Raw genomic sequence first — 24,967 nt, forward strand, 5'->3', positions numbered from 1 at the left:
ACTTTTGTTACACCGCTAGTGTTGGAGAAAATGTCTCCACCTTGGATCTGTAGCGTCTCCAGCATACTTACAGACACATCGGGCTGCTCTTCATTTCCTTTCTCCTCATTTGCCTCCATGAAGATCCGGTAGCATTCCTCCATCGGGTCGCTGTCAGACAGCTCCATTTCAGAGTAGTTGAGCTCATCTTCATCCGAGCTGGAACTAATGAGTATAACCTCCTCATTATCTTCTGTCAGGAAAAGCTGTCCAGTTGACGCGGACGATGATTCTGCTCCGTTTGCCGAACTTGACGCGGACGAATCGACTGGAGCTGGTTCTACAGGCGCCGGGTCACCTTCAGGTGCAGCGGCTTGGCCCTGAAACAGTCCTTTTTGCATTTTGCTCGACAGTTTCTGGCTTTGTGGCAGCACTGAAGACCGCTGGTTACTAACCCGGTTCTGAGCTGCCTGGACTTGCGTGGCGTGTTGCCTGCACGGGGAGTCCGAGTTAGCACCTGGGGCTTCATAAAAAAGTGAATTGTTTGGTGGAAAATGATGCGGCTGCAGTGGATTCATGTTCCCAACACAATGGGGCAATTCAACCTGAAACACGTTTTCCTCCTTTTTCACCAGCAGGTTGTTGCAGTTGTGATCTTGCTGGTCTGTGGCGGCAGGAGGACTTTCAGGTTCAGGACTTTTCTCCACTAATTGTTCAGCATAAGAGCGAGTAATCTTCTGACTTTCCGTTTGCACGTCTTCTAAATAGCCACTTAAATGAACTACACTCCTGTCATCTGGTGCATTTTCACATTCTTTGCTCTCATAAAGATTAAAGGGACCTTGATTGTTTTCAGCACTGCAATTACTATAAACTGCAGTCGTTTCCTCGCACGCGTCCACATTTAGAAGTGAAACAGGCTCTGTTTTGACCTCCGGTTTCTGCTGGAGGGATTTGTCAGCAACGGAATCAACAGGTTGCTGAACTCTAGCTCTCTTTTTCTCAGGCGAGGGAGGAACGTCAATAATCAGGTCACCGTCTTCATTAGAGTCATCAAGTGGCTCTGGAGACGGCGACCGGGAAAGCGGAAACTGATATGCGACTGCTAGGATTTGGTCACGCGGTACAGCATTTTTTGCTCTTTTCAAACACTTCCTGTTTTTCACTTTTTGCTCTTTAGCCGATGAGCTGTAAGATCGCAAGCCGGCAGAAAAGTTGGACAGAGGGTCATACTCCAAATCAGTCCTGGGTTTTGAGTTGTCAACCACGTACTTCTTCCCTCTGGAATACGTTCTAGGAAGGTCTGTGCACGACGACAGCCCATGACGGCCTCGGTCTACGCGTTTACCTCCAGTCTCAGACTTGGAAACAGGGAAACTAGGTGGAGTTTTTATGCTGTCTGCCAGAACTGTCTGGTAGCGGGACAGTCGCCTTTGCTCCTGTTCTACCTCGTACCTTACTGTTTCAATCTCCTTGTTGATTCGCTCCAGCTCCTGGAGGGAGTCATCTTTGGTCTCACCAAACCCCGGATCACCATTTTGCACCCCTGCACAAAAAAGGAATATGAAATAGGATTTTATTAGTAATATAGTGGATTACAATACAGGGAGAGATTGGTTTAAATACAAATAAGATGTGGAGAGTGACATGCAGCTGTGTGCAGAGCATACATCTTTACACTACCATAAGAACACAAGCTTTAAGCATCTGAATTAGGAATTTGCTCAGCTTTTTTGAAGTCTCAACAACAGACCCCCAAATGTGCTTATTTTAAAATTACATAACAGGAACTAAATAATTGGCTAAATATTTCTCAGAGAAAGTGTGATACCATTTAGTTTTAGGTAGATTTCCTTCTTATTTAAATGCTAAAAAAAAAAAAGTGATGCAATTAAGAATTTTAGAGTAGTTAACGTTACATGTAATTCTAAACTTTTAACAGACAAAGACAACAAGCGAAGGCACAATGTAAATCATTGCTAGCTCGTGTTAGGAAACGTCAATGCACTGACCTGCACTGTCAATCATCGATGATTGACACGACGCACCAAACACATCCCGCAATTCTGCGGCATGTTTGTACAAACAGTGAGGCCGCGCACAAAGCCCACGTTTTAAAAAAGGACAATTTATACCAGCAAAAAGACCAGACGAGGAAAACATCAGGAAAAACCGTACAAAAACCTTTTCACGATACGTTTGTTTTGACTAATTAACTGTCGTGCAACAGGTGCTCCAACTAAAGTTCTCGTGACGTCAGCCTCGTTTATATAGGCTCTGTTCAAGTCGCGAGACGACCGTTAAATGAAATACAAAATTAAAATGAGTTTTGGATCCTTCAATATTTATATTTTTGCAAAATGACACTAATTTAAACCACGGATAATTACAACAACAACACAAACATTCCTGCCATGACAGTTGATTGCAGTTTGCTGCAATTGCTGTCGTCGTAATCCCTCCGCGTCGACAGATGGCGCTGCTGCACATAACTGAACTGGGACCAACCGTCCAGTAGAGTGTTTTCTCTGTTTTGGTACACTTTCCCTACCGCGACCACAACAACAGCGGTCTTATCTGGGATATTACGATCTACAAAACACATACAATTTGCGTTGAAATGGATAACAGCGAGGAAGAGATGGAAGAGGATGAAGCTGAGTGGAATAACAGCTTCGTGGATTCAGTCCCGTGCAGCACTGCTGCTGCTGCTGCTTCTGGTAAAGTATGAAGACTGGGAGGCTAACTATGAAGTTTATATTCTGGCCTTCATCTTCACGGCTCTGTCTAACAGCTATCTATACGTGTTGGATGGTACTGATTGTATTTATGATCTCTAGTTACGGATCCGAGCCTCGATAAGACATCAGGATCAACACCTGCTCACAGAGTCATTCTGCATTTTGACCTGGACTGCTTCTACGCTCAGGTGGAAATGATCAGAAACCCTGCACTGAGAGAGGTCCCTTTAGGTAAACCGATTCACTACAAAAGGATCTAATGTGGCGGAAGAATTAAAGTTGACCGAATGCTTTCGTGGTTTCAATAATGTCTCTCATATCATCAGGTATTCAGCAGAAATACATCATAGTCACCTGCAACTATGTGGCAAGAGATCAGGGCGTCACCAAGCTGATGTCTGTGACTGATGCTATGGAGAAATGTCCTCAGCTGGTGCTGGTTAAAGGAGAAGACCTGACACACTACCGAGAAATGTCATATAAACTGACAGGTAGGCAGGAGTCTCAGCTAAATAAAGCTGTATTGTAAGACTACAAGTGTAGAGTAGTTTCAGGATTTAGTAGTAAAGAATCCATCCCAAAACACACTCAATAAACCGATCCCATCTCTCATCTGTGGGTCCATTTACTGTTAGGTGATAGCAGAAAATATAAGCTATAAAATCAACACAAAGTAACAGAACATCAGGTTCAGTCTCTCAGAAATAAATCTGTCTATACTCTTAAAATATCCTCTAAAATCCACAATGCAAGGCCAGATGTTTTGTGTTTACACTAAAGCACGAGTGTAAAAATGCTGCCACTATTACTGCTGCCTTGCTTTCTTTGACATATACAATATAACCCACGCATTAGTGCATCAAGCTCTCGCTAATCTCTGATGATTGTTTAATTGTGAAAGTACATTTTTGCTAACGTCATATATATATATATATTTCATATTTCTTCATCCTTTCTTTCTGACCTTGTCTTCCAGAGCTGCTGATGTCCTACTGTCCACTGGTAGAGAGGCTTGGATTTGACGAAAACTTCATGGACATCACAAAGATGGTAGAAAGAAGGCTTGCAGAGACACCGGAGTCGAACAACTTTTCATTTAAAGGACACGTCTACAACCACCTCAGTGAGTCACACTTGTGTGTAGCTGTACATCTGTGTACATCTGGCTCGTGGAAACCGAGAAATGAGTTGTGAAACCAGCCTAGAAGCTAAAGATATTTGCATTGCACTCTCAGTTTCCCGCCACATGAACAGTTTACTTTTGGACTCTCTTGAAGAATGTTAGGTTTTCCTGACCACAGATGCATTTCTGTTTTTCCTGCTCAGGTGCAGATGTTAAAGCCAGTGAGCATCCGAGGTTGGCTTTAGGTTCACACATGGCGGCGGAGCTAAGAGACGCCATCCACAGCAAACTGGGTCTGACCGGCTGCGCTGGCGTCGCCACGAACAAGCTGCTGGCCAAACTGGTGTCGGGCACCTTTAAACCCAATCAGCAAACCACCCTGCTGCCTGGGAACGTCGGCGACATCATGGGCTGCCTGAGCGGTGTCCGCAAAGTACCGGGTAGACATGACCAGATAATGCGTAACTTTGTTACCTTTATTTAGTATTTCTTGAATCTTTTTCATCTTTTGATGTGATAACTTCTTTAGGGGTTGGTCATCAGACAGCTAAGCGACTTCAAGCCCTGGGATTGGTCAGCGTGAAAGATCTTCAGCTCTTCCCACTGAACGACTTGGTGATGGAGTTTGGAGGTCCCGGTGCCCAGCGCCTGAAGAATCTGGCCCTCGGCGTGGATGACTCACCTGTCACCCCCACTGGGGCCCCTCAGGTAGACGAGGACATCCCTGAAATGACCCCAATCTTCTTAGCTCAAAGTTGTTGTGACAGTCCGGGAAAACCAAAGTAACTGTCGACTCGCTGGCACAGGTCCGCGCTCTTGTGAAAATTGCAGATTTTATTGTTGTTTTGAGTCGTCGGAGTTCTTAATTGTTGTCCCATTTGATCAGTCTCACCTTATTTTTCCCCTAATCAGCATCCTCTTCATGTTTCAGTCTCTCAGTGACGAAGACTCCTTCAAGAAAATGTCCTCAACTAAAGAGGTTTTGGAAAAGATTCAAGAACTCCTGAGCAGTCTGTTGGAGAGGTGAGATAACTGTCGTTTTGGGTGATCTTTTAAAGCTCGAGCCACTCGATCTAACCTTCGATCTTCTGTTGAAAATTAGGATGCGCAAAGATGGCAGGCAGCCTCAAACCTTCCGGCTGACCATCCGTAGATACTCGGCGACCAACAAGTGGTTCAGTCGGGAGAGCCGACAGTGTCCGATCCCCAAGCACATAGGACAGAAGATCACCTCCGGTAAGCTCACGCACCACGAAGAGCACACCCCACCTGAGGCGGGTCAGGATGGCTTCTGCTGACGCTTTTGTTCAGTTCTTCTTATTATTCCTCAGCACCGTGGAGTTCTCTCCGTCCTGAAAGCATTTATACAACAGCAGCTGAAGTTCACCATGATTCTGTTGGCTTTAAATCGCCATAGGCACAAAGCCTCTGTGATAATGTCAAACTTTAACTCTCAAACCAACCCTTTTTTTGAGTCCCTATAATCCTTTTTGAAGCTGCTCTGCTCGTCATGAAAGCCTTTACTTTCTGTCATCTTTCTACAGACGGCGGTGATGACGTCGTGGTCCAGCTGGTCTCGTTGGCCGTGAAGCTCTTCCACAAGATGGTGGACCGCAGCGCTGCCTTCCACCTCACCCTCATCAACGTTTGCTTCAGTAACCTGCAGACCAGGGGAGCTGCCGTCAGCGGGAAGGGCTCTATAACGTCCTTCTTCACACACAGCTCGTCTCCCAGAAAAACACAAATCTCCTCACCACAAAGCCAGGTAACACCGGGAAGTAGTCTCGCATCGTGTGGCTGGTCTAAAATATTTATAGTCTTATAGGTAGTAATGTTAGTTAAGGTTTGTATGTCATAATAACAACATAATTGTTGTAGGGCTGCAACTAACAGTTATTTTGTTAATCTTTGGAATATTTTTTGATTAATCAATAATTGTTTGGTCTGTGAAATGTCAAAGAATTGTGAAAACGTTCCAGTCATGTAGTGTAAAACACGTTGAGTGCTCTGAAGACTAGAAAGACTCTGAATGAGTCCATTTACCATTTATTAATCAGAGCTTTTGACGACCAATGGGCACAATGGGCGAATTCATTATTTTTAAAGTGGCACTGGTTTTCCATCATACTTTTGACGGTGTGATCTCAAAATAGAGATTCTTTGTGGTATTTCAAAGGTCCTAAGAAGTTTTCAGTGTATCGTGGTGAACAGTGCTTACTTTATGCTGAGAGAGCTCTTACTCTGTCACACTGTTAAAGGATGCCTACAGGATTGTCTCTACTTAGAAATAGTGTTTTGGTACTCGTGAGTTTCCTGAACTCGTCTGCTCTCCCCCTCTTTCCTTCTCCAATAGGACGCTTCCTCTCAGAGAGGCAATACGGATCATCAGTTGAGCACACACAGCGTGATTACTCAGCTCAACCCTCCTCAAGAGACAGTGACCACAGAAGGCCCTTGTAGCTCTGGGGCAGAATTCTATGGGTTTAAAAGAAAACAGAGGTCTGTTGTTGCCGTAAAGAACCCTCCGCTTCAGAAAGAATCCTGCAGCGAAGCGAGGTCATACCCAAAAGTCACGGTGACGCATCGATTGCCCCCGAATGTTGACCCAGACGTGTTCAAGCTTCTCCCTGAGGAAATTCAGAAGGAGCTGTTATCTCCTGCGTACACAAACTCTCTCCCCGGTGTTTCGACGAGCTCCCCTGCTGTCGTCAATGTCTCCAACGTTACAAAAACCAAGTCTCCACAGTCACTTAGTGACTCACAAGATATTAAAGAGGCCGAGAAATTGGCCCCATCTGATAGGCCGACTACCGTGAATCAGAGGCCTGAGGGCACAGATGCATTTCTGGGAGAAAACGTCACTGAAGAAGGGAGACCGTCATTCCCTCGGTCTTCTGACTGTGACTTCCCAGGAGATGTGGACCCTAAGGTGTTTTCAGAGCTTCCGCCAGATGTTCAGAAGGAGTTGATGTCTGGATGGAAGCAACAGAAGATGATCCTGAAGACGCCCTCGTCCAGGAAACCAGGGAGAAGCTTGATGACCAAAGACAGAAAGGCTGCAGGGAAAGGCAGTCAGGCAAACGATCTGTTAAAGTATTTCAAACCCAGTTAGAAGGCGAAGCAAAGCTTCCGCCAGAGGTAGTTTATGACAAACTGTGTGTGTGTGTGTGTGTGTGTGTGTGTGTGTGTGTGTGTGTGTGTGTGTGTGTGTGTGTGTGTGTGTGTGTGTGTATGTATGTATGTATGTATGTATGTGTATATATATATATGTATATATATATATATAGGGCGTGAACAAAGTAAAAGAAACGCTACACTGTACAGTAGCAAGAAACAATTTGGGGAGGCTTTTTTGGTGACACTACTGCAAATTGATATTTAAAAGGCAACTACACAAATATTGAGGACCGCAGGTATCAGGGAAATGACTTCTGATGCATCGCTTACAAATGCGGCAACATTATGTACGATAACATTGGGGAACAGTCTAAAAGATCATGCCAAAAATCAGAACATTGCGTTGAAAAAATGGTTGTAATTGGATCAACCGCAGCATTAATTAACACAATTAGTTATTGATCAATGATTTAGTTAATTAATGGGATATAACAAACAACAGATTTTAAAAAACGGCCATTAACTTTGAGCTAAAAGTACTTTTTTTTCAAATATATTTCAGCAGTGGCTGAATGCTTTAGCAGCTAGTAAGTGAACTGCCTCTGAAGTCAAGGTTGGATGTTTTTGCTTCACTATTGATCCCAACAAAAACAAAAAGAAGTTTAACCAAGTTGGTATTTGTGTTTCTCTTTTTTACCCCTGTATGTCAATATTAATATGCATGTCAGTTACTGTTTTGGAAATAAGAATATATTGTTTATAAAAGTTAATATTGATTTCAAAAAACATCTCCAAACTGCTTGATTTGTCTGGGCCTTGAATATAGTTTGTGAAATCTCCTTTTACCTCACGTTCCCATTTGTAAACATGGATTAAAGTAAATTCCCAAATCTGCCGGGTACCTAGATGAGGTCTTTAGCTTCAGGTTTATTGTTTTTGATATTGTTTTCACATTGTTTAGAGAAGCAGGATTACGTTGCTTAGCCTCTAGACGTGGGGCCCTCATTACTTGGTTGGACGATTTCCACTGAAATCCACAGAGGCTCACATTATTCGGTTGTTTTTTTTTTTACCCTCATGTGAAATACCAGAAAACACAAGGTCTGTAAGCACAGCCCCGCTCGGTTCCTGCTGACCTGAAACTCCTCCCTGGATCACATGTAGGTTGTGGGGGGGAAAAGGTTCAGGATGGGCCATCGCATCACCGATGGGATTATTTTAAGCAATCGGGACGAGTTGAGCGACGTCTGTATGGGTGTTGGCTCTTCCTCCAGATAGACTGGTAAGGTCATCTTCTTCTTTGTCATTTTAAGTGAAACTGTTTGTGTCAGACTGTTGATCTGAGGAAATCATCAAAAATAGTGTTTGATAGAGATTTAAAGGATAAACACTGAGACTGCTGCAGGTTAGATTACAGGATACTCAGCTTCTCGTCACACTGCTGATTGCAAAGAAAACAATACCATTAAACATGCACATGGGTAGAGACTCTATATCTCATGGTGGTATCCCATGTCCTGCCACTGTTGTGGTGCTAGAATCAGAGACGGCCGTGACTATATCCTGAATGCAACTCGTGCGCCCTACATTTTGAATGTGCTAAAGGAAATGATCTCTTACGTAAACAAATGTGACGTTCAATGCCGCCTCTATGTCGGCCTGCCTGAGCTGTTAAGTGGAACCGAAGCACTGCAGTGATTCGCGCGGCGTCCTGCAGTGTTGAGCCCTCAGCCCTTTTTAAGTCAATAAAAGGAGTTCTGTTTGCCAAACAGGCCTGTGTTTTTCACTCAGCAAAGTCTGGGGAAACGCCTGGCGAGACATTTGACTGCTCATGTGGAAGCCGGCTCAAGTCATGTGTGCCGGCCCCTTCTCTGATCAGAGAGGGGAGTTATGACGTCCTGCTAAACCTGGTCTTCCACCCTCAGACTGAAAGCTGCAGCTTATAGGTGGACCTGTTTCACACGTCTTCAGTGTTTACTCTCTCTAAACTCCCATGGTTCATGTTTCATCAAAACGGCATCATTGTACTGTGAGTTCACCTTCGTGGCAGGTTGAGCACTCTGCTGCACTATGGCTGACTGGGACTATGACTATCTGATCAAGCTGCTGGCACTCGGGGACTCGGGGGTGGGAAAGACCTCCTTCCTCTACAGTTACACCGACAGCAAGTTCAACCGCAAGTTCACAACCACAGTGGGCATCGACTTCAGGGAAAAGAGGGTGGTGAGTGACGCTTGGCATCTAAGATAAGAGCACATTTAGGCGCACGCATACGAGGAGGATTCCTGACTTAAAATGTATGGAACTCAGTGCAGAGGTTTGTTTCTGCGGTTTGGTTCAGATGTACACCGGGACAGGTGCCGATGGGACGACTGAGAGGAACTTCAAAGTCCACCTTCAGCTTTGGGACACAGCGGGACAAGAAAGGTAAATCTAATCTTCATGTTCACAATATCTTTTACGATTAGACGTGTTCATTTAAAATCCAACATTGCAACTTCTTAGTGGTCATCTCAAACCAGCACTGTGATCTGCCACCAACAAATTAAAACCTGGGGACTCTGAGAACAAATGGGCTAAAAGCCAGTAACTCACTAACCGGCATTGGCACATGTCGTCTGAATACTTTGAAACATGCTATAACCACAAAAACTATAGTAACATAGCTATAGTCCACAATGGTATCACCTTTTATTTTAGCGTGTTAGCATGCAAACAATTGCTAATAAGCACTAAACACCAACTACAGCTGAGGCTGATGGGAATGTCAATGTATTGAACCAATGTGGACCTGGTGATGACACAAGAGGAAGCATTAAAGGAGATATTATGCTAATGTTCAGATTCATACTTGTATTTTGGTTTTCTACTAGAACATCTTTAAATGCATCATTTTTCTCATTCTGTCTCCTTGCATATAACTATATTAACGCTCCGTTTTAGCTCCTGTCTCTTTAAGGCCCCCCCTCCCAAAAAATCCCAGTCTGCTCTAATTGGTCACCAACGTATTTGTACCAATTTTTTTTTTACTGCCAATCCATCCAACAGTTCTTCAGACATTTCACTCAAAACTACAAATCTCAACCTCATGAGGGAGCTAGATGAAAAATCTAGTGGGTCGCCAAAAGTTGGTAGGATTCACCGTCTGGGGTCCATGGATGTCTTTTGAAAATATCATGAAAATCGATCTGACAGTTGCTGAGATATTTCTGTCTGGGCTAAATAGTGGAGCTTTACAATGTATTAAAAAATAACTAAACTGTTTTCAGGTTCCGCAGCCTCACCACCGCTTTCTTCAGAGACGCCATGGGCTTCCTGCTGATGTTCGACTTGACCAATCAGCAAAGTTTCCTCAACGTCAGGAACTGGATGAGTATGTGTGTCATCTCAGTCAGCAGCACTGCTCTGCTGCAGATCAATACTCTCTTGGATCAATGTTTTCTCTCGTGTTGCCGCTGAGAGTGAGTTGCAAAGTTGAGAGAGAGTTCGAGAAACTTGACTAACATGGCTTAAAGTCTGCTCATGCACATCTGCTCGCATTTCATGGCTTTAAATGACTTCCTCTGTGTCGGTTCAGGTCAGCTGCAGGCCAACGCGTACTGTGATAGTCCAGACGTGGTGCTGGTGGGCACCAAGGCTGACCTGAGGGATGTGAGGGATGTTCACGCGAGACAGGCCAGAGATCTGGCAGACAGATACGGGTGAGGCGTTACATACAGCACTGTTGTTTGTTAGAGACAGCGCAGGTTAAAGGCAGTGTGTGAAGTGTAGAGGAGATGAATAGCACTGATGTGGGACACTAAAACATTGTGTTTTTTTTCTTTTCCTCAGACTTTAAATGTTGAAACACGTGAAAACTAATCGAAGCAGAGGTAGACACCGACCAGTTTATATACAACACCTGACCCGCTTCACACCGCGCCAAAGAACAATACAGTTATGTCTTCATAAGGCTCAGTCATTTATTCAGATATTTCATACACATTTATCATCTTGTAGGTAGAACAAACTGACACATTGAATATAAACAGATCAGCAGTAAGCGAGACAGTGCGCAGAAGTGTTCTCACTTTTATTCATAAAGGTGTTTTTCACGCACATTATAGAACAGTTTGTGATGCTGATGAAAGCATCAATATCACAATAGAATCAGTAGAATCAGAAAATTGTCCAGTTGTTACACTTTGCATCAGTATTGTTTACGAATGCTATCGTATAATAATAAAAACAGTTTAAATGTCTAATTAATGTATAACTTAAAAAAACCTGTCAATCACTGTTATTCTAGAGCTGCAACGATGAATCAATTCAACGAGTAATAATAGCAGAAATTCCACAAAAAAATCTTCAAATGAAATGATTTTTGCAGAAGTTCTTATTTTTCTTTTATAAACTAAGTACAAATATTAGACTATGTATAAATGTTTTACACTATTTGACATGTTAAATATTTCCACAGTGTGATTATAACTCTATTGATATCACTTGATTGTCATACTCTCATTATAATAAAGTGTATTTTTACTTTTATATTTTGATGACCGAGCGCTAAATACAGTTAGCTTAGATGCTACTTTACCTCTTTCACCGGTACACCACAGGATGGTGCTAGTGAGCTGTTTTCCACCTCATCCTCCTCCTGAGGGTTTCATATTTGATTCAGCGCAGGGGTTTCCAAACTGTGGGTCAGCGCCCCACCGAGGGGGTCACAAGATAATTGTTGGGGGTCATGAGATTAAGATAAATGAAAAGGAACCAATTCACTTCTGCTTCACAAACTTATGTTTACCTTTTTAGAGTTTTGCTATTTTTCCCAACCAAATATTGAATAGTTGCACCTCTTCAGGCCTGTAAGATAAAAAAAACAAAAAACGTTATGTTTGAACTACTCTGGACTAATAGTCATGTGCAAACTATTCAACAAGGGTTAAAATGTAGAAAAAAGGTTGCGAGCCACACACTAAATGTCAATCAGCTCCTCTCTCGGTTCTCGTCAGCATCCCCTACTTTGAGACGAGCGCAGTGACGGGTGATGACGTGGAGCAGGCGGTGACCACCCTCCTGGACCTGGTGATGAAGAGGATGGAGCAGAGCACTCCCGGGGTCACCAGCTCTGAACCCAACGGCAGCCCCGTCACCAGCCATGTCGAGGAGGCCCCCGTCAGTAGGACGTGTGCCTGCTGATGTTACCGCCGGCAGCCACTCTTTTCACATTTGAGCCCAATGACTCTATGTTTCTGAAATGCTGCCGCTTGCTGGAGCTTCACCAGGGTGCCGGCTAGGTGTGATCTCAAAATCAACTGAAAGATGACCCATACTTGAGAGGAAATCGGGCCCGGTATTGTTATTACGGTGTGAATTCCTCACCTGACATCTGCTGCCTGTCACGTTATTTATTCACAGCTTGTGCATTGTGAGAAGAGAGAGAGAGAGAGAGGAAGGAAAGGAGTACGAGATAACCGGTCTGTATATAGTAAGTGAATATTGGTATTGTTGTAAAAAAACAAAAAACTGGGATGTTTTTAATGCACCAAGTGGTTGTAATTCAGAAAAAATAAGTAAATTCATTATCAGAGAAAAATACTGTTTTTATTTGACACATTGAGGCATTGATGGAAGGAATATGCAGGCACATAACGTATATTTATCATGGAGTATAATCAAAAAACATTTAAGACATGGTTACATTTCTTATATGAATGATCGTTTTTGTTAGAACAACCAAGATAGCAAAGTCACTTACATGATCTATGACTTTTTTTTTTTTTTTTTTACGACATGTACATAAGCAGCCAAGCTTTTCTATGCATTATGGAACAAAGTTGCCATGCAGATCGAACACAAGTACAAGAATGTTAAAGGGTTGTTGGAACAAATCCTGTATAGTGCTGCGTTTGGAATAAAGACATTTTATGTTTAGGTTATGTATATGTCACTGTTTTGTCATTTACATGTAATGCACTAAAAGCTATACCGGTATTCTGACTGGAAATACAATCCTCACAGACTTTGTTAGCATCATTATTGTTTACACACATTCTATACATTGATTTTGATTAAAATAAGACAGAAACGTTTAATGACCTGCATTCGTGTCAGTGGATTTTTTTTCCAACGTATCGATCTATAGAAGGACATTCATGGAGTCACAAATAAAAAATTAAAAAAACACCACATTAGTTTGGCTGAAGCCAAAAAAAATCTAAAAGTTTAAAATGATTTGTGTGCCACAAAAAGTGTGATTCAACATCAAATTCAACATCAAAAAAGGTGATTCTCCATTTCTTATACGATAACACTTGTTAGTTGTCATACATCTCCCAAAATCCCCGAACAATGTGTATCAAGCTAACATGTCTCCCTTTGAACACGAGGTCTTTGGTGTACCTACAAAACATTCCTAATGACGGAGTACGGAAATGATCCTAAAATGTACACATCTATGACATCAATTAAATGGCCTACAATTCAGCAAAAAAAAAAAAACGTTTCTTTTTTTTTTTTTTAGCAGTTATGTATTTTCACTGTGATTCAGAGACGAGACACATGAATCTGAAATGTTCCGTCTTGTCCCGAGGAGACGGACATAAAGAAACGCTGCGTGTGGGACGGGATGTCGAGCGAACGGCTGCCATGCTTAATCTGAATGAGCACAAAAACACGCGCTACTATCTGGCAAATGCAAATGCCTGCATTGCTCCGGGTCTTAAACCTCAGCCGGAGGCAGAGAGTTTGCAACGAGGAGCACATGTTTCAGAGTCATGAGACGAGTCATGTGGCCGGCTTTCGACCCCCCCCCCCCCCCCTGTATGGCATGCCACAGTCTGGCATGACAGGGTGGACTGCTTTTGAGAACCCAAGATTATCTACAGTTACAAAAAATAAAGCTTGTTCATATTTTTCAGTTGATCTGTAGAGGTTTGGTCCCATGTGGAATATATTAGGGTTCTATTTTTAGCTTTCAATCGTAAAAAGACACTGGTGATGTTCTTAAGGAACACCCCAGCAGGAATACAAACAATAGCAAAGAACTGAATTTTTACCCTCAAAACAATCTTCAAAAAGGTTGTATAAAACTAGCCTAAAATATTTGTTAGTGCCTCACATGCAATGTAATTTAAATGGGTCATGCTCTTTATACGAGATGCAGTAATTCACATAACATTCATTCATTTCTTCGTTTTATGTCACAAATATTGGAATCAATATGGTTACACAGTGAATAAATAACGTTTCCCTCTGTCAACAAAAGCAGTATAATAAATAGTGTATTATCTTCTTCAGTATCTTTTCATAATTGAAATAGTGGTAAACCTTAGTTGTTGATATTGAAGAAACTGTCCGAAAATGTTGTATTTCCTGATGTTTTTCGCCACGTTAGCGCCATGATTTAGGTCACAAGAAACTGTGGAACCCTCTGCTCTCTCTCCTTTACTCAATAAAAACAGGTTTTAAAACGGCTGCATCGGACATATTAGCTGTTACTACTGTCAATATTTACTAAACTGCAGGTGTAATAGTTTTGGCATAGCTAATTGAACCGACTGACAAAGCTAATTTAAGCTTGCTAATATTAGACCTGTTTAGGTTTAAGAGTAAAAAAAGATCAAATTGAATTTGACACACCTGAGCTGTGCAATAATGTAAACTTTAGAGATATGAAATTGCACGTCACAAAAATGCAAAACATACAATATGATATGCCAGTAACGTTAGTTAGGTAAGTGTTGTTATTAAACATTATTTATTTTTTAGAAAATCAAGTTCCTGTGACTTAAATGTAGCCACTAGCGTGGCAATAGACTTGTTGGAAGATGCTTTTAAATGTCTCATAGTCTCAAAACCTAATGTAGGCCGATACCACATCCTAAAATTCTGCATTCTAATGACAACACACCATCGCCCGTCTATGAATTTATGGCTTGTTGTTGGAATGTCAAACATTATTCCAAAAATTTGAAGAATCTCCAAAACATTTGAAGTGGACAGTCACACTGTCTACAGGAAATAAAAGACACACAAGTACACATGTATACATACGGTACATATATATTTATATATATATACGGTATATATATAGGGTACAGTAAACAAATACCATCTTCCAGAGCAGTGCAGATTGTCTGACACCTCAGACTGGGGGAAAAAGGCCTGAAAACAGGAAATGCACCTCTCTTGAGGCCTTGAATCTGATTACAAAAAAACACTGATCTAACTCCTTCCCTGAGATTAGGCAGTGATTTCAGTGTACAGAATCAGTATACTGTTGTAAAAGGCTATTCATCAGTCAACACTGTGTTGAACAGAACTGGAAGATTTGACTTTGCGTTCTCCAGTTACAATAGTTCTGCTCGTGCTGTTTAGCCACGGCCAGCAGCCATGCAAAAAGGAGAGCAATGGAAGCAACAGAGCAGCGTAGAACGTCCTAACTGTGTAACGCTGAAGACAACCATATACCGAATAAATGAGTGACAACGCTGTGACAAGTCTGTGACGTCTTCACGTGGAAAAATTACAGCGCGATGTGAGTGCGTGTTTGTCGAAAGAGGGTGCCGTAAATTGCCGTAACACTTATCATGCATCGTGGATCACAACGGAAGTTTGGAGCGGAGCCGATGCATCCGGGGTCCTCTGGAAACCACCTCTTTAAAAACCGCCGCATGTCTAGGAGCAGTGCGTCAGGCTGAGTTTGATCACGCCTTCCCTGTGCAGCTTGTAGAGCAGCTTGAACTCGCTGGGCAGCTGGTGGGTCTCCTGCCACTTGGTGGTGAATTTGGTCCCTTTCTTGTCGTAGTAGTGGTAAGGCAGATCGTTGCCCGTGTTGGGGTCCCAGCCGAAGGGCCAGAAGCCGTAGAGATGGATCTCGTCACACATGGCGGACGCCAGCGTGTACATCAGGATCCCCGTGCTGAGACGTTTCGGGGAGAGGTTTTTAGTCTTCCAGTATCTGTGGTGGGTGGGTGGGGGGGGGGGACAAGTCAACCATCCAAAATTAGACATTATATTAAAACACCTCTGAGAGCAGGATACCACGATTAATCCTTTATCACCATAATCCACCATAATCCCACTTCCCTCATGACTATATGCAGACTCAAGTATAGTACTTTGCTTAATTGCAAATTCAAGATACTTGTACTTAAAGTATTTTCATTTTATGCAACGTTATACTTCTACTCCACTACATTAGCATTCACGTGCAAGTGAATGCTAATGTTACTCTGCTGGATGTGTAAATAGGCAACTGTTAACATCGTCGCTTGTTTCTGCTGTCATCCAAGTGACCAACAATGTAACTGTCAATTATAATAACTGTAAGTTTCATTTTCCATGATGAAGGTCAAAGTGGTGGTGAAGGTCCTTATAGAGCCGGTTATCGTACTATAATAACTGTCTGTAGAGTTGAGTATCGGAAAAAGCATCAGACGAATGGTGAGATTTATGCAATTAATCTGTTTTACCTAAATCATGAAACTTGTCAGTTTGACTTTAGACTGTATGTTATTCAGGCAAAGCTTTGTATTTAACAGCATTTTTGTTCTACTGTAACATGTTAATATTCCCTAAAATAAGGCATAATATAGAGGCAATACCCAGTGCAAGGTCTTTACATATTAATCTTGTTGGCCTAAAAGTAGTCAAAGTAAAGTAAAATCCACCATGAGTACGTTTTGAACTGTTAAATGTGAACTCCAGAGTTGTGGCCCTGATTATACTTTCCAGTTAGCTTCTTAAGTCACGTCAGTGAACTACCAATCAGATCAACACTCTTACTTGTTGACGTCGTGCATGATGTTTCCCGGCCAGGCCAGTTCGACTTTCAGCTGTCCCTTGTGCTCCACAAAGAAGTCCACCAGGGTCCTGGTCACTGTGGCTGAGGTGTGGAGGAAGAAGGCAGGGATCCACAGGATGGCTCCCTCCAGCTTCTTCAGGTTGAGGAAGAAATTATTCCTGTCTTGAATGGTCAGCAGGTTATTGTAGTACCTCTCCAGGATGCTGGGGTTGAAGGTGGTGAGGTTGGTCTTCTTGCCCACGTCCTTGGAGTAGATCTCCGTGGGGGCGAAGTTGCAGCGGAAGACAAAGTCGGCCTGGTCGATCTCTGGGCCGCAGTGGCTTCCTGTCAGGATGCCGCTGTTGCCCACCACGGCGCACATGCTGTAGTGCTTGTTGTGGATGGGAGAGGAGTCTGGGAGCAGGGACTTCAGGTTGTTGCTGATGGAGAAGACGTACTTGTGGCTGGAGTAGTCAAAGTGCATCAGCTGGCCGACACGCACACTGTTCTTTGTGAGGGAGAAGTTGGTGGGAATGTCGATGTAGCTGAAGATATCTTTCCTGAAAAGAGACAAAAACACTTTAACACTGTGACAGGCAGAAGTGAAAGAAGTACTACTTTTAGTAACAGCAGCAATACTGCTGAAAATAGTAGAAATACTTGCCCAAAGTCCTGCATCGGGCACTACTATATATGATATTGGATTATTATTACTCACACAATAATGTGTAAAAGCAGGATCTTATTGTTGTAGTTGGTTGAGGTGGAGCTCATTTTTGACTTTTTAGTTCAGGACTGCAAAGTTAATGATGATTTGTATGATGAATTCATCTGCAGAGTAGAAAATAGTTCAGAATTAAAATCTCTTACTTCTGCAGATGAAAAGCCGTCTTGTTGAACTTCCATTTGGACGGTTTTCCTTGGAGCTCCTCATTCAGGGCGTTAGTTAACGGGATGAAGGAGGGGTCCAGGAAGTTCATGGCAAACTGAGACCTGTGGAAAAACATCAGAAGACATGAAACCCTAAGACTCCATGTGAACTATACTCTCTTAGTCTTGTTTTAAAGGGGATTAATGTTATCCAGAAGGTTCTCCTGAGGTATTTAAACAAGAGATCCACATAGATCTGTTCTGGTTATTCTGAGAAAACAATGACTTTTTTCATAAAGCCACCGAAAACCATTAATGTTGGACATAATCACATAGAAATCATCAGATTCTGATTCTCTATGTTTTAAAAAAAATAGTTAAATGATGTGTTTTATTACATCTAAAGCAATTAATTCATCTATCATTTATGAATCCGATTTTATGGGTCAATAACGTTCGGGTTGCCAGGTTGAGGAAAATGACTTTGACTGGTTGGACCCTTTGGGCTGCTTATACCTCCTGGAAAAGGTCTGCATTGGATCTGGACCAAAATCCATTTATTGACAATTTACTTTTACATTTACAATGGCAGATTAGGTGTAAATGTAGTGGACAGAAAAGTAAAATATCTCCCTCTGAAATGTAGTACATAGGCAAGGCAGGTTTATTTCAACAACAAGGTAATTCAAAGTGCTTCACATAAAACCATTAAAAGCAGCAAAACATAATGCAAAAGAAAAGGAGATTTAAAAGCAATTAAGAACATTCATTGAAACATTAAAAGAAGGAGAAGTATAGAGAAAAATAGAATGGAAACACTCAAGTACAGTATCTCCAAATTGTACTATTAACTGTAAGATTAATGTAGCGGTGTAAAAAAAATACAATATTTCCCGTAAAATATTGAGAAAGTACTGAACAATTATACTTCAACATTTTCTTTTTGAGCTGCCTCAATTGGATGTGATGTTGCCGATGATGCACGCCCATGGCAACAACATCAGCACCTCGGACAGCTCGCCGTCGTTTGATTGACAGGAAGCATGTTTGGCCCAAATTGAAGGGGGAAAGTGATGAGTTGAGCTGCTACATCACATCCAGGTCGAATCGCGCACACAAGGCCCGACTCCCCTGTGTTTACATTCACAACAACAACAACACCAATTACCTGCATCACGGCTTCGAATATCACTCACCGAAACCCTGCGTGGAACATGATCCGCGGGCCTCCCATGTAGTATTTGGAGGAGCCGAAGAGGCTGTCTTTTCTGAGGGACACATAGCTGATGAGCGACAGTATGAGCACGGCGACGCACAGAATAACCAAACCCAGGGCCTTAGCGATGCGGACCATCTTGGGTGCGTTTTCATTCCCTGTATGTAGCTGCAGCGAGGCGTTGGCCTATGTTGTCATCGCCGGGTCGGCACACTGCCTGCCTCCGAGAAACAGACAAACTGGCGCTCGTGGGCTCATATAATCGAATAAAATAGACGGCTGGTGGTGGTAGTCGTCTGCATGATGAAGATGCCGCGGCTCGGTCTGCTCTCATTCCCCCTGACTGCTTCTTCTTCTTCTTCTGTTTCTGCTGCTGATGCTGCTGCTGCTGCTGCTGCTTCACTCTCCGCGGCGACTCCCCTCCAGGCTGCCGGTTTAATCATGGAGATGGAGCAGAAATGCGTGTCAACACACCCAGCCAGCTAAAAGACAAGCCCCCGTCCACCACCAGGGCAGCAGCATCACCACGTCCTCACACACACACACACACACACACACACACACACACACACACACACACACACACACACACACACACACACACACACACACACACACTCTGCAGCTCTCAGCATAAAGGAAAGCTTGTCCAATAATGAATTGAATGGGATTGAAATAAGAGAGATGGGGGAGGAAATATCACACAAATCCACTAACTTGTGCCCTCTGGTCTTTAATCCGAGCATTACTAATAATAAGTACATTTGAGGGGCTTGTACTTTACTAGCATTTCCACGTGTTGTGTCTTTATACTATAGCTTTTTAAACAAATACAAAGGAATGTGTCATCATTGGTTAGGATGAGACTGTAATGATCCCCAGGGAGGAGCAGTATCAAGTGAAAAATAATTTTTAAAAATGAACTCCTTCTTCACCAGCAGTAACATTAAAGTAATGCACACATTAATTCATTATAATTATAAATAAAAAAATGTAACATAATTTACTCTGAAATGGGCCATTCTGCAAGGCGAGTACTTTGACTTTTGGTACTTTAAGTAAAGTTAGACGTTAATACTTTTGTACTATTACTAAAGTTACATTTTGAATGCAAGACCTAGTATTTCTGCACTGTGATTGTGTTACTTGTACTTACTTGAAGTAGAAGATTTGAGTACTTGAGTAATTGAATGAATTTGAGGTACTTTTACTTTACCTGAGTCATTCCCTCTGGAAGGAAAGGAATGTTGTACTTTTTACTTCACATTTGTTTCTCAGCTAGTTACTAGTTTAGATTGTAGATTCAGATTATTAATATTAAAATAAATCAACAAATATAGATGATATAATTTACTAAGATATGGAGCAGTGCATAAAGTAAGTGCATCAGCTGCAACATCATAGTGATGTACGCATCAATAATTGTAACCCAATAATATAATAAATATTGTGAAATAGGCAGTTCTGCATAATGAGTTTATACTTACGACATTGTGATTTCAACAGGAAGACATGCTTGACATGAGTCATGCATGAATTACTGCAGGATATCAAATTAGTCCCGTCCCTTCAGCGTGTGGTTTGTGTTTGTCATGAGGACACATGAACATTTTAAAATATGTCGAAATCATCTTTATGTTATTCTTCTGTAAATGACTTTTAAGTGAACCGGAATAAGTCAGTGTTTCAGATTGGTCTCAATGAGTAACCACACTCCGTTCACACACTGGTGGACAATTCAAAACACAAACACAAGAGGATGAAAAGCACTTCTTTTATTTGGAAGGATTATTTCTAACCCTTCCAACATCTTCCGCATTATATCCAAACACAACACACAGTATGTAGAGTTCACAAAACATACCGTTTTTTTTCCTTCTTTCTTTTTTACATTTTATATACATTTTTTTAAACATTTTTTATTTTTACAATAAGCTTATTTTGGTAAACATGAACAACATCCATTCAAAAATCACATATTTCAACGTACCCATGCATAAACAGTCTGGTATTTTCACACTAAGATGTCATATTAGGATTGCGTACATATGTGTAACATGTTCTAGCGGAATACTTTATATACGTAGATATTGAGTAGAAAAACAGGTTTAAAAAAAGATGGAGGCTGTGCTCGTGTGCTAGATGGTATTCAACAGTGAGTGTTCCTCATGACTGACACAAGGTGTCCCTTGTGCTTCACTGGTTTTCCATGAATGTGCCGAGCTCGGACACAAACAGAACACAAAGAGAACATCTCGGAAAAAGACATTCAGACGCATTACCATCAAGCTGCCAAGATATTGCAATTTTCCATTTTGCATTTATACGATATGTATTCTTTTTAAACATAAAAAAAACGACAGTAAACTGAATCAACACAGGCACTTAATGATTAAAACCCGCCCCTTGTCGTACTTAAGGTGGTAGGACAAGTGAAGCTCCGGGTCGCTCAGAGACACGGTGACTACCTTAAATCGGATACAGGTTAGGGGACAAACCGTCGCTACCGCACGACGACGACGCATCACTTTTTGCGGTTGAGAAAGGTGGAAGGGAAGAAGGCTCCTTCGCCGTCGCTTCCTGGCGAGCCGCACGGGCTTTCCTCTCCACAGCTCATGTCCTCGCAGGAGTCCTCACTAAGAGAGAAGAGGAGGCCGTTAACACTCAGTGCTTCAGGGTGGAGCTGAAACACTTAGCTGATGCGTGAACGGACACAAGTCTTCTGGGGTTTTTCGTGTGACTTCGGGAAAATAACTCTGGTGTTGTCTCTGCTTAAGCTTTGGAGAAAAATGTTAAAAACCCCCCAAAAAAACCGAAGAGTAGAGTTAGAAGATGTGGCTGTTTACAGGGAGGGTCGAATGAAAAGAAGCTATTGTGCAGTACAACATTGCTGGAAATCCCCTTTAATCTACAACAATTTTGATGATTAATTAAATATTTAAGTCATATCTCAAGAACTCCACTTGTTCCAGCTTCTCTGAAGTGAGAGCTTCTTTTTTTTTTTTTTTGCTGTTTTGTATTATGAACTGAATCTCTTCTTCTGTCTTTTGGAAGGTTGGTCAAACAAAACAAGACATTAGGAGAAGATGAAGACGTCAACTCGGGTTCTGTTAAACCGCGATGGCCCGTCTGCACTGTTTGCTGACATTTTATAGACTAAAAGATTGATCAAAAGAATAATCAATGGCTGAATCAATGGAAAAAGTCATTGTTAGTTGAGGCCATAGCTCAGAGTGATATCAACTAAGGCAATAACTGACATATGATATTGCAAATTAAGGCTTTTGGGTTGGTAGGACGGTCTGCTCCAGTGCTCACTTAACCATTCATGGATCCAGTTCAACTCTACAACAAAACTTCTTGTCTTAAGTTATTGTTACCAGCTGTGATTTTGCCGAGTCATGAATTTGAGGACTTCAAAATGAGTCTGTTGGCATTCAGGAGTGACCGCTTCCTCAACATCTCATCATCACAGCACAGTTTATTCAATCACATGAAATTCAGCACGAAGGAAATGGAAAAACGGGACTATCAACCTCTCACTCTCGTCCCAGATCCCCTCAGGAATAGTTGGCAGGCCGGGAACGCTGAAGTGATTGGCCTGAAGATTTTGGGCCGTTCTCCTGGAAACGATCCAAACGAGCTTTTTGTTGTCTGGTTTGTTACATTCGCTTGAGCAATATTCAGTCATGCATTCGGCCACAAGCTCCTTCCAGTGGAGCAGCTCGCCGTCGCTGATCTGGGAAGAAGACAAACAGGAAACATCTGAGAGGCTGCGGACAGAAATAGTCTTTAACTACACCGTCATCAACAAGTGTTCTTCCACATACTATGTGTGCACATGACACTCACACACTGACACTGACATGCCACATGGTACAAGCTCAAAGGATTTATAATACAAAGCTGAGAGGTATTAGAAATGATGGAGAAAAACAAACTGAAGCATATTAGCCACATAAGAGCCTTAAATGCTGATCAATATTTCTTAAAAAAACTTGTGGTGCTAAAATAATGCCACAAAAAAAATGAATTATGGAATCTCTCAGCAGTGGACGAAAAAGTCCAAAGAAATAATTGTCTTGTTTTTTTAATCGAGAATATCGATTTAACAGCAGAAACTACGACAAACAAATGACAGGAAACAAAAAACGGAAGTTCAAGTTTGTAAAAAGTATTTTTTATTCTATTTTCTAGTCTTCTAGTGCAGTAAACTGTAAATATTACTATACTATTGGACGGACAAAACAAAACATTTGAAGACATTGCCATGTCTTCTAATAACATTTTTCACTATACTGTATATGCAGACATTTTCCAGAGCAAAAAAATATGAATTCATTGAGAAAAAGAAATCACTTGTTACAGTTGTACTCTTTTTCTATACCTTTAGGTGTCTTTGGAATTGCTGTACAGTCTTGGACAAGGTGATGGACTGGAAGGCTTCAAACTCCTGAGCAATGAGGGACAGTGCCAGCACTGATGGCTGTAGACGAGAAAAGTAGCACATCAGTAAGTCCTGGGACTCAAAGCGTGAATGCCAATATACTGTGAAATTGTCGCCTGAGAACAATCCTTACTTTTGCTTTAGAGAAAACAAGTCGGCATAAGCAGGCTTTGAGCTGGGCTTCCAGTGTCCCAATGCTTGGGATCTCCTCCCTTAAAATATAGAGGGAATCCTAATGTGATCCGCCAGTACAAAGCTCACAAAGCAGAATCTATTTGACCAACTCCATGCCAACTGGAGCAATGCATCTGCAATAACAACAGGAGCAAGCGAAATGAAATGAAATGCTTACCTTTCAGCAGACAGGAACGTGAAGGTCGGGTAGTAGAGGCGAAGAAACGTCAAAGCCGTCACCGCTTCGGGCTCCACGCTGAGCTTCTCTGAGATGATCTTCTCCATGCGACACAGGTCGGACACAGTGAACTTGCTTTGGCTGATGCGAATGAGTTCGTGCGTGGGCGAGACATTGTTCTCTTCCTCGACCATTTTCGCTGCAATGTGAAGACAGCAGACTCCAATACAGGGCAGGTGTTTGGGCTGCACCTGACGCAAGGACAACAGGCAGAGCGTGAGTCAACATCCCATAATTCAAGTCAAACAAAGTCTTTGTGGTTTCCTTATTACTGGTGATATATAAACATCCAAAGTTGTAACTTGAAACACGTTAAAATGTAACACTTTGTTAAGTTCCTACCTTCATAATGGTGAGGAATCTATCAAGCAAATTCACAGCTTGAACAAATGTTTGAGTGCTGTAGCCAAAGAAACTGGTCAGACCCCACAGTTCTTCCACTCTGGTGTCCCTGCATTTCGCAGACACTCCGCTGTGATTCTGAAAGTATAGCACGATGCATTAGATAGACATCGCTGGTGAAATGAATATCATTTTATCAATCCAATAAGCCTGCGCCGACAGGAAAAGCATGTAATGGCTGAGTGGGTTTACCTCTGTGGGAGCTGACTCCATCATCCTCAGGCCAGTCTCTCTGGGAAGAAAGTTGTACTCTATTGCACGACATGACTTCAGCTCTTTCAGGAGCAGGCTGTCAATGGCTTGAAGAATCCTCATCCTGGGAAACAACATCTTTCAATCCATCTGCATTGACGCAAGCGAGAGTCTGCATAGAAATATTGTCCCCCTCCCCAGCCGCCCAAAAACAACGCATTCCTGACCATATCTAATTATAACATAGTTATAAAAGTATAATAAACTAAATAATCGGCACGATGTGCACAACATTATTAAGACTCACACAATCAAAGTTAATGTTGGCATTGATTTGGGCAAAATTTTGATATCTGCTGTAACAGAAACCAGGTCACCGATAACTGGGTCACTAGTACACATTTCAGAAGAGCCTGAATTATTGGACTGCCAAAAAGCTTAAGGCGTCAGAAACATAAATAATGCCAAAATTGGCTAACATTAACTTAGCTACCGTTAGCTTTCTATCGTAAATCAACAAACCTTCGTCTTACTTTGCCCAGCAACCGCCGCTGTGCAGGAAATAATAGCGCTGCAACTTAAATACAGTTTTCAGCTCTTCACATTTCCATTTTGAGTACGGTGGTGGTCGGTAAATGTAAAAAAAAAACAACACCCTTGGTCCCTGCTGAAACGATAGGGTACGCCTTGAATAAA

General features: G+C 42.1%; 5 protein-coding genes across 5 annotated transcripts in view; 2 read left to right on the plus strand and 3 right to left on the minus strand.

Annotated features, from left to right (window-relative positions):
- LOC137879794 (RNA exonuclease 1 homolog) overlaps positions 1-2,377 on the minus strand; it is a 3,904-nt gene extending 1,527 nt beyond the window's left edge. Inside the window, 2 exon segments of the mRNA XM_068720690.1 lie at positions 72-1,525; positions 1,992-2,377. Of these exon segments, the coding sequence (XP_068576791.1) occupies positions 72-1,525; positions 1,992-2,142 (1,605 nt within the window). The 5' untranslated portion in view covers positions 2,143-2,377.
- A 121-nt stretch (positions 2,378-2,498) lies between these two features.
- Positions 2,499-7,811, plus strand: poli (polymerase (DNA directed) iota). Its single transcript, XM_068720789.1, has 10 exons — positions 2,499-2,699; positions 2,820-2,951; positions 3,047-3,211; positions 3,697-3,843; positions 4,047-4,283; positions 4,373-4,551; positions 4,775-4,866; positions 4,946-5,079; positions 5,388-5,608; positions 6,197-7,811. Exons 1-10 carry the CDS (start codon positions 2,600-2,602, stop codon positions 6,953-6,955), a joined length of 2,166 nt encoding a protein of 721 aa, XP_068576890.1. The 5' UTR covers positions 2,499-2,599; the 3' UTR covers positions 6,956-7,811.
- A 389-nt stretch (positions 7,812-8,200) lies between these two features.
- On the plus strand, positions 8,201-12,187 carry LOC137879987 (ras-related protein Rab-27B-like). Its single transcript, XM_068721039.1, has 6 exons — positions 8,201-8,242; positions 9,011-9,183; positions 9,302-9,387; positions 10,230-10,333; positions 10,538-10,661; positions 11,958-12,187. The coding sequence occupies exons 2-6, from the start codon at positions 9,031-9,033 to the stop codon at positions 12,142-12,144; spliced, it is 654 nt and encodes a 217-aa protein (XP_068577140.1). The 5' UTR covers positions 8,201-8,242; positions 9,011-9,030; the 3' UTR covers positions 12,145-12,187.
- Positions 12,188-12,533: 346 nt separating this feature from the next.
- LOC137879986 (alpha-N-acetylneuraminate alpha-2,8-sialyltransferase ST8SIA3-like) lies at positions 12,534-19,348 on the minus strand. Its single transcript, XM_068721038.1, has 4 exons — positions 18,799-19,348; positions 17,603-17,725; positions 16,735-17,292; positions 12,534-15,907 (listed from the first exon to the last, which is right to left on the minus strand). Exons 1-4 carry the CDS (start codon positions 18,954-18,956, stop codon positions 15,625-15,627), a joined length of 1,122 nt encoding a protein of 373 aa, XP_068577139.1. The 5' UTR covers positions 18,957-19,348; the 3' UTR covers positions 12,534-15,624.
- A 1,230-nt stretch (positions 19,349-20,578) lies between these two features.
- On the minus strand, positions 20,579-24,962 carry LOC137880017 (cyclin-G2-like). Its single transcript, XM_068721079.1, has 8 exons — positions 24,794-24,962; positions 24,272-24,395; positions 24,020-24,157; positions 23,618-23,868; positions 23,399-23,477; positions 23,206-23,304; positions 22,355-22,557; positions 20,579-21,454 (listed from the first exon to the last, which is right to left on the minus strand). Exons 2-8 carry the CDS (start codon positions 24,392-24,394, stop codon positions 21,343-21,345), a joined length of 1,005 nt encoding a protein of 334 aa, XP_068577180.1. The 5' UTR covers position 24,395; positions 24,794-24,962; the 3' UTR covers positions 20,579-21,342.
- Positions 24,963-24,967: the final 5 nt, after the last annotated feature.

Source organism: Cebidichthys violaceus, unplaced genomic scaffold (genome assembly GCF_023349555.1).
Source record: "Cebidichthys violaceus isolate CVI_PGR_0920_01 unplaced genomic scaffold, fCebVio1.0.p SCAF_26, whole genome shotgun sequence".
Taxonomy (NCBI): Eukaryota; Metazoa; Chordata; class Actinopteri; order Perciformes; family Stichaeidae; genus Cebidichthys; species Cebidichthys violaceus.

Excerpts from the sequence above, each read along its gene's own strand:
- poli (XM_068720789.1), top strand. The coding sequence starts at position 2,600 with ATGGATAACAGCGAGGAAGAGATGGAAGAGGATGAAGCTGAGTGGAAT. Across the intron at positions 4,284-4,372 it reads CGGTGTCCGCAAAGTACCGG|GGGTTGGTCATCAGACAGCT; the intron begins GTAGACATGACC and ends TAACTTCTTTAG. Across the intron at positions 5,609-6,196 it reads TCTCCTCACCACAAAGCCAG|GACGCTTCCTCTCAGAGAGG; the intron begins GTAACACCGGGA and ends CTTCTCCAATAG.
- LOC137879987 (XM_068721039.1), top strand. The coding sequence starts at position 9,031 with ATGGCTGACTGGGACTATGACTATCTGATCAAGCTGCTGGCACTCGGG. Across the intron at positions 9,388-10,229 it reads GACACAGCGGGACAAGAAAG|GTTCCGCAGCCTCACCACCG; the intron begins GTAAATCTAATC and ends AACTGTTTTCAG. Across the intron at positions 10,662-11,957 it reads GATCTGGCAGACAGATACGG|CATCCCCTACTTTGAGACGA; the intron begins GTGAGGCGTTAC and ends GGTTCTCGTCAG.
- LOC137879986 (XM_068721038.1), bottom strand. The coding sequence starts at position 18,956 with ATGGTCCGCATCGCTAAGGCCCTGGGTTTGGTTATTCTGTGCGTCGCC. Across the intron at positions 17,726-18,798 it reads ATGTTCCACGCAGGGTTTCG|GTCTCAGTTTGCCATGAACT; the intron begins GTGAGTGATATT and ends GTTTTTCCACAG. Across the intron at positions 17,293-17,602 it reads ACGGCTTTTCATCTGCAGAA|GAAAGATATCTTCAGCTACA; the intron begins GTAAGAGATTTT and ends GTCTCTTTTCAG.
- LOC137880017 (XM_068721079.1), bottom strand. The coding sequence starts at position 24,394 with ATGAGGATTCTTCAAGCCATTGACAGCCTGCTCCTGAAAGAGCTGAAG. Across the intron at positions 23,478-23,617 it reads ACGTTCCTGTCTGCTGAAAG|GGAGGAGATCCCAAGCATTG; the intron begins GTAAGCATTTCA and ends CTATATTTTAAG. Across the intron at positions 23,305-23,398 it reads TTGTTTTCTCTAAAGCAAAA|CCATCAGTGCTGGCACTGTC; the intron begins GTAAGGATTGTT and ends TCTCGTCTACAG.